Below are 8,318 nucleotides of genomic sequence, written 5' to 3'. Positions count from 1 at the left end.
ACAAGAAGATACATTTTGCCTCAACATAAGGAAGATTATTCTTACAGTTAAACACTATCCAAAAATGGAATGAGTTACTTCCTTTCCCCTATTACTGGAAGCTTCAAGCACAAGTTAAGGGTTATAGGGGGAAATTCTGGTCTTGTTACCAGGTGGATCGTTAGACTGTGTGTTCTCAGAATCCATTATAATTCCAAGATTCTTAACTGTTATGATTCAATAATTCTTTGGCAGTTTTCATTCTACAACTGGCCAAACATAAGGTAGTCTCCAATTTCCATTCCTCATTTTGGTTTTGATGAGTGAGTTGAAGTTTTTATCAAATTGTCCAATCCAAATATCTCCAGACTCAAGTCATAGAGTCAAAGATCTAAGAAGTTCACAAACAACATCAGGTAATGCCAATTTTCTCTTCCTTTCATTTCACCCTTTAGTAGTAACCATTTTACCCAGATCTCCTGCCCCTACACATATTTTTTTTTTCCTTGAGACCAATAAGTCCTGTGCCTAAACCAACTCAGACCCATAGGAGTGATTTAAGTGACTCTAGATTGTAAACTCCTTGAGGGCAGGGACTGTTTTTTTTATTTTGGCCTAGTAAATATTCATTGAATATTGTAAATAGGGACAGAGCTACAGTCATACACCAACCTATATGTAGCTCATATTGCATTAATCTGTTTTTTTGTTTGTTTCTTTATTAAAGGAATGATAGTTTCAGTGAAAACTACAAACCTGCAGATGAAATGGCTGTTAATACTAATGTTTTCATTGACAGTCAATGCAAAAAATCTAAAGAAAACAAAACCCCCAATAATAGAATACAAACCTTTTAGTGTATACTGGAATGCTCCTACAACACAGTGCAAGAAGCATTTTGGTGTAGATCTAAATCTCCCAGCTTTTGACATTGTGGCTAACCCTGATGAGACATTAAATGGACCCTGGATTACCATATTTTATGAAAAAAAATTAGGGAATTATCCTTACATTGATGAAGATGGAACAGTCTTCAATGGAGGAATACCTCAGAATGAGAACCTTCCCAAGCACCTTGAAAAGAGCAAGGAGGACATCAAGAATATCATTCCTTTGGGAAAATTTCAAGGACTTGCTGTTATTGACTGGGAATCATGGCGACCTCAATGGGAAAGAAATTGGGGTCCTAAAGAAGTTTATAGGATCCAGACTTTAAACCATATTAAAAATAACCATAAAGATTTGACAGAAGAGAATATGCAGGTAATAGCAAAAAGGGAATATGAAAGTGCTGCTAAGAATTTTATGAATTCCACTCTCCGCTTGGGGTTAGGAATCAGACCACAAGGACACTGGGGTTTTTACCTTTTCCCAGAGTGCTACAATTTTCAATACCAAAAAACCCCACTAACATACACTGGGAAATGTCCGGAAAAAGAAATTTCCTTCAATGATGACCTCCAATGGCTATGGCAAGAAAGTACTGCTCTTTATCCTTCTATATATTTGCCATCGGTGTTGAAGGATAGTATTCATACTCAGAAATTTGTTCACTATCGGGTCAAAGAAGCAATGAGAATTGCCTACACAGCCAGGAATGACTATACTTTGCCAGTTTTTGTTTACACTAGGTTATTTTATACATATGGAACTGATGCCTTGACTAAGGTAAGTCTTCCTATTCTCCATTCCCTTGAAGGTATTTTTGTTGTTTTTTTTTAAAACACAGAATAGAATTCTGGTAGGGATATATTACAAAAGAAAATTTTTTCAGAAAGGTTTCTGCTTCCTTAATGAATTGTTTAAACCTCTACTACTTATTATGCATTCCTTTAAAGATAAAGCTAGCTTTGAAGATCATTGCCAATCACAATAAAGTCACAAAATAATGTATTTTAATTATAATGAGAAACATGGGCCTTGGGGTGCCCTCATATGAGATTCTTTACAAATATCATAAAAAATGTTCTTAAATCTTATTCAATACTCAGTTTCTATCTTTCCAGATTGCCTTAGTTTATTACTGCCTGCTCCTTCCTCAAATTATCATGCAAATACTTTTTACATTTTACATTTACATTTGCATGCATATACTATTTGCATTTTTATCTTTACTATTTTTCTACCACTCCTCTCCCTTCCTCATTATAAGTTCCTATCAGTAACTTGCCTGTATCTGATAGCCTTAGATAGTTGACTAGGACATTGTAATATTAAGAGAGCTGGCTTAATATTATACAGAATAGAAGCAGAATTTGAAATTCTCCAAACCTCAAAGGTCAATTTTTTACCCCAAAGACCATGCTACTTCCCTGTTATTTGATAGGAATAAATGACTATTTCACATTTGTAGAGAAGTTTAATTTAAGCCTGTAAAAAATGTGCATGTAATTATCACTATTTTCTTATGAAGAAACTGAAGTTCAGAGTTAAATTCTACATCTAAGTTCAGAGCTCTTTCCATTACACTGAAAATCCCCTTAATAAAATATTACTTTTCATGTACTAGCTTTTATGCAGTTGCATAGGACATTCTTATACTATTATTTTATATGTTTGTCCAATATTATTATTTAACTTTTCATGGTTTTGTCTTCTCTTTCACTAGATTATAGACTCCTTGAGGGCAGAGAATGTCTTATTTATCTCTGTCTTTCCTACAGGGCTTAGCCCAATACCTGTATATGGTGACAGTTTTTGTTGATATAAGCAGATTAATGTAACAGACAGTCCGACTTCCACTTCCACAAAGAATCCTTTGATTCTACAAAGAATCATTTGAAGTCTGATGAAATATATGTGTATGTATGTATGTATGTGTGTATATATACACGCATATACATATATCTCCCTCAAAGGGAATCCTGTTAAAATATTAGTATTGTCTAGATCAGAGATGTCAAACATGGGGCCAGACCTGGAACTAAATTAAAATGTAATTGGGAAATATTTAGTGAAATAAATAAAAATACAATAGAATATATATGACCTGCAGAGATCTTTATGTATGATTTAGTGACCCCATTTTTATTTGTTTGATATACTGATCTCTACTGTTGACATGCAGGTTGATAGATATCCCTTTGAGATAGTTATCAGCACATTTATCTTTAAGAAGTATTGTAGAAGGAAAATAAACAGTCCTCAAAATTGAATAAGAGGAAGGAATTTCTTTGGGAAAATACACAGCCCTTTTAATGATTTCAAGTTTCTAGTTCAAATAAAAACACATCTTTTGAAAATCACTATTGTTTTGGCAAAGCCATATGCCTGTGGATAATGGTATAGCGCAATTTGTAAAGAATAAAATTTGTAGAAGACCAGAGGGTAACAGAGAACTATATGAAAGGCATAAATAGCATAAGAAATACCATATAGAAGCACTATATTATACCACATAGTGAGGCACAATGTATGGACAGCCTGAGTGCTTCATTGGTTCCCAGAAAATTTTCATGAGATTTTTAAGAGTTCAAGTATTTTGCATAAATCCTTATGGATCATTAATGGATAAATGGAGAGAAGACTTGCACATGAGAGGACAAAATGCGGTGTGAAATACATCACTGGAGGAATGAAATGAAGATTCACTGATGTTTTAAATATATATTTCAAGTAATTTGTTTCAAACAATTTATGTACAGATATGTTTCTAATCCTAGAAGTCACTTAGGAAGGGAGAAAAGTTTTTATTCATAATCTTAGTATTTTTATGTGCATATGTTCCATGGCACATTACTTTTCATATAATCTTGAAAATTAGAATGATAGGATTTTAAGTCGTATTTGCCATTCATTTCCATTCATTATTTAAAGACTATATCTACTAAGATATAGGATTTATTTATCGTTATACTTTATTAATCATATACATTCTAGGACATAATAATAAAAGGAAAACTAAAACTGTTGGCACCTGACTGCATTATGGTTGGTGGACTGAATCTTACTCCTGTTACCCATTAATTTTTAGGAATGACTCTGAATCTCCTTCTTTCTAGAATGATTTATTGTATACCATTGGTGAGAGTGCTGCAATGGGGGCAGCAGGTATGGTAATATGGGGAGGAAAGGAGTATTCCAGTTCCAAAGTAAGTTCAGTTTTCATTTATAGTTCTCTATCAGCATCTTGGAAGAAAAGTTTATTGAATAATAGATTCAAGGATAGAATTAGCTATGCACTGTTCTTCTGACTGGCTTTACTGAATCTATCTTAATTATTTCCTTTTGACTCAACATTTTTTATTTTTTTCGGTTTTTATTTTTTTTTATTTTTTTGCAAGGCAATGGGGTTAAGTGGCTTGCCCAAGGTCACACAGCCAGATAATTAAGTGTCTGTGGCTGGATTTGAACTCAGGTACTCCTTACTCCAGGGCCAGTGCTCTATCCACTGCACCACCTAGCCACCCCTTGACTCAACACTATTAAAGTAATAATATAACATTATTCAATACCCCATCAGACACGAAGGATTTTTCAGTTGCCTACTATGTACCCCGTACTTTGCTACACAGGACAACTAGGTGACTTAGTGGACAGAATGTTGAGTCTGAAGTCAAGGCTGACTTATCTTCCTAAGGGCAAATATCACCTCAGACACATTAGCTGTGTGATCCTAGGCAAATACTTTAATCTCAATTGTCCCTGCCCCCCCCCCCCCAAGACAACAAATTATGAATGAAACCCTTAGACAAGAATACTCAGGTTTTTACTGTGGCAAAAGGAGTACTCACTGCATTTACTTTTTTAAAAAAATTATTTTTTATTTAAGGCAATGGGGTTAAGTGACTTTCCCAAGGTCACACAGTTAGGTAATTATTGTCTGAGGCTGGATTTGAACTCGGGCACTCCTGACTCCAGGGTTGGTGCTCTATCCACTGTGCCACCTAGCTTACTTTTAAGAGCAGCAGCAGGAATTCTGAAAAAGGGAGACATGGATTTATATGCTCATAGCCAGTGTGTGATGCTTGACTTTTTTCTTCCTCTTGACCCTTTATCCCTAGAAAGCTTAATTAACAAATTTATTACTTATTATTAACTGTGATGAAAAGGTATCAGAAGAATAGAAATTCTCAGATACCTTAGATATTAATATGTTTATAGATACAATTATAAAGCTATGTAGGGGCAGCAAGCTGGTGGAATAAAGAGCCCTGGTCCTAGAGACCAGAAAACCTGAGTTCAAATCTGACCTCAGATTGGCTATGTGATCTTAGGCAAGCCTAGCTTCTATTTGCCTCCATTTCCTCAACTCTAAAACAGCATATAAGAATAGTAACTATTCCTCGGGGTCATTATGAGGATCAAATTAGATAATAATTGTAAAGTACTTAACAAAGTGCCCAATAAATAAATTTTTATTCCCTCCTTCCACTTTCCTGCTTATAGTTTCCCCCTTAAAAAGAGATTAATAATCTTGTTTAAGTCCACTCAGCTAGTATACATGAGTAGAACTTGAACCCCTGACTCCAAAGTTAGAATTCTGTCCGTTCCAAATACTCAATGTTTTTTAATGATTAATTACAGTCATTTGATGGTTAATTACAGTTATGGGAAATAATATATATTATGATTTCTTTGGTTTTTTTTTAATAGAACAATTGCTTAACTGTGCAGAAATTCGTTAATGGAGTTTTTGGTCATTATATTGTCAATGTGACAGCAGCTACCCAACGTTGCAGTAGAATTCTTTGTAACAATAATGGAAGATGTATTCGGAAAGAGACTGACTCATATTTCTATTTGCATATGCCCGTGGGCAGCATTATGAGGCACAAGTTAAAGAGGGGGCTGAAGTTTATCCCTTCTCAAAGAGCTTCAAAGGAGAATACAGACTATATGAAGAATCATTTTATGTGTCAGTGTTATACTCACTGGAGTGGAAAATTCTGTTCATGGAAAGAAACCCATCACTCTGGATCAAGGCAAAGAACTCTGTCCTCTGAAGCAAATTTCCTTCTCACTTTAATTTTAATATTGTCTGTGACCCTGCTGATCCATTTTTATCCCATTTTACTCTGAACTTCTCTGCAATCAGTCCAAAGAATCCACCTTACTTCATGCTCTTCTGTTTTAGCTCTCTGATCGATCTTGTGCATGACAGTAGTTCTAAATGTTTTGGGGCTTGTGATACTCTATCATTAATTTGATTTTTGCATTCCTCTTTATATCTGTATGGGAAATAAAATTTCAGTTAATGTCATTCTCTAAATTCTTTCAAATTAAAAGGATTATTGAAATGAAAAGATTTTTATTAATAGAACTACTGGAGGCACGGCTGACCACTTCCATGAACCTGTTCAATGACAAGGACCAAACATTGTCAAACACATATTCTTTGCAGTGGTTGGGTGCTCCATCCAACACTTTTGGGCATCCTGGAGAAACAAGCTCCTTATGATCTCCAAGGGATGGCTATTTCTTTTTTATCCACCCCATTTCATGGATAATTGTGCTTGCTTTATTAACTTAAAGGTGTGTATGTTGTTTTCAGTCATGTCTGACTCTTTGTGACTCCATAGACATCTATCCTTGGGGTTTTTTTGGGTAAAGATAATGGAATTAATTACCATTTCTTTTCCAGTGGTAAAGAGATATTAAGTGACTTGCTCAAGGTCACACAGAAAGGAAGTTTCTGAGACTGAATTTGAACTCAGGTCTCCTGACTCCAATACCAGCACTCTTATCAATTATGCCATCTAGCTGCCCCAAAAGAAGGATATGGATTTATTTGACTTATATTGACGCCATCCATTTGGGTTGGGGTTGGGGATTCTGCCTTATTTCATTCATTGCTGTTTTTCATTGGACTTTAGACAAATGCATGCATTGATGGTATATATTTATATAGTTTAATATTTAATATATTTAATTTGATATATATAAAACATGCTTATTGTACTGCAAAATTATAAAAAAGTTATATATGGTTACTGATATAAATATTTATCAAATAACATGATATAAATTGCACAATTTATAAAATCATATATGTTATAATGTATGTTATATTTATATAATGTCATATAATCTTATTTAATAGATGAGGAACACAATAACATATAATACATATTATTACATATTATATAATTGTTGCATTTATGTAACAGGAATATATTATATAATCTTATATATAATAAGTATAGGACATAAAATTGTCATATATGTATATATATATATGTATATGTATGTATATGAAGCATTATGTGGGTGAATACCTGAAGTCCTCTGAAATGCAACAATGAAAGGAATAGGGCAGAAGATCTCTCTTCCCAGTGGGTGGTGTCTATGTTCGCATGATGTTCTAGGTAGATACAACTGTTTATTCAAAATGTTTGGAAAAGTAATGATAGTCCCAATACATTAGACATCAGTCCATATTTCCCTCCCAACCATGGCTCAAATCAAGGGAGAAGAGAAAATTCAGGAAGTTTGCTAAAAGGGTTTCTGAACATTTATGAAAAGATGTGAAATGACATCCAGTCCTCTCCTTGTGAATATTATTCCTCTCTTTTTCCGTTTCACTCAATTTAAGTATAGGCCTTCCTTGGAGATATGGCAAGTTTGGTTTCAGACCACCACAATAACACAAATATTTCAATAAAGCAAGTTACATGAATCTTTAGTTTCTCAATAGATATAAAAGTTATGTTTACATTATTGGGAGTATATTATGCCTAAAAAGGTACATAGCTTAATTTAAAAATACTTTATTGCTTAAAAAATGATAACCATTATCTGAGCCTTCAGTCAGGCAAAATCTTTTTGATGTTTATGGCTGCTGATTGATCAGGGTGGTGGTTTGATGAAAGCTGAGATGGCTGTGGCAATTTTTAAAAATAAAACAACAGTGAAGTTTGCTACATCAGATGAATTTTCCTTTCATAAAAGATTTCTCTATAGAATGTGATATTTGTAGCATTTTGCCCACCATAGAAATTCTTTTAAAATTGGAGTTAAAAATTGGAGAAATGGAGAATAGAAACATAGTCATTTAGCTTCAGTCAGTCAACAAGCATTGATCTTAATCCCTGCTACTGTTTTATCAACTAAGATTATGTTCTGTCCCAGGGAATTGGGAGGCCCTAGGAGAGGGGAAGAGGGAAACAGTGAGTGAAGTGGTCACAACACACACATTTATCAAATTCGCCATTTTATATGGGCATGGGGGGCAGCTAGGTGGCCCAGTGGATAGAGCACCAGCCCTGGAGACAGGAGGACCTGAGTTCAAATCTGACCTCAGACAGAGGCTGTGTGGCCTTGGGCAAGTCACTTAATTCCATTGGTTTGCCAAAAAACCCCCCCAAAATATATGGGCATGGCATATGATGCTCCAAAAC

General features: G+C 34.5%; 1 protein-coding gene across 1 annotated transcript; it reads left to right on the top strand.

Moving 5' to 3' along the window:
• Window positions 1-248: 248 nt before the first annotated feature.
• Window positions 249-6,190, top strand: LOC141493822 (hyaluronidase-1-like). Its single transcript, XM_074195140.1, has 4 exons — window positions 249-395; window positions 707-1,647; window positions 3,981-4,070; window positions 5,575-6,190. The coding sequence occupies exons 1-4, from the start codon at window positions 299-301 to the stop codon at window positions 5,998-6,000; spliced, it is 1,554 nt and encodes a 517-aa protein (XP_074051241.1). The 5' UTR covers window positions 249-298; the 3' UTR covers window positions 6,001-6,190.
• Window positions 6,191-8,318: the final 2,128 nt, after the last annotated feature.

The sequence above is a fragment of the Macrotis lagotis genome, chromosome 7 (genome assembly GCF_037893015.1).
Source record: "Macrotis lagotis isolate mMagLag1 chromosome 7, bilby.v1.9.chrom.fasta, whole genome shotgun sequence".
Taxonomy (NCBI): domain Eukaryota; kingdom Metazoa; phylum Chordata; class Mammalia; order Peramelemorphia; family Peramelidae; genus Macrotis; species Macrotis lagotis.
This window is presented reverse-complemented; position numbering and strand designations above follow the sequence as displayed.

Bases quoted from the DNA above. Each gene is read 5' to 3' on its own strand.
- LOC141493822 (XM_074195140.1), top strand. From the start codon at position 299: ATGAGTGAGTTGAAGTTTTTATCAAATTGTCCAATCCAAATATCTCCA. The intron at 396-706 runs GTAATGCCAATT...TCTTTATTAAAG, and splicing joins AAGTTCACAAACAACATCAG to GAATGATAGTTTCAGTGAAA. The intron at 1,648-3,980 runs GTAAGTCTTCCT...CCTTCTTTCTAG, and splicing joins GAACTGATGCCTTGACTAAG to AATGATTTATTGTATACCAT.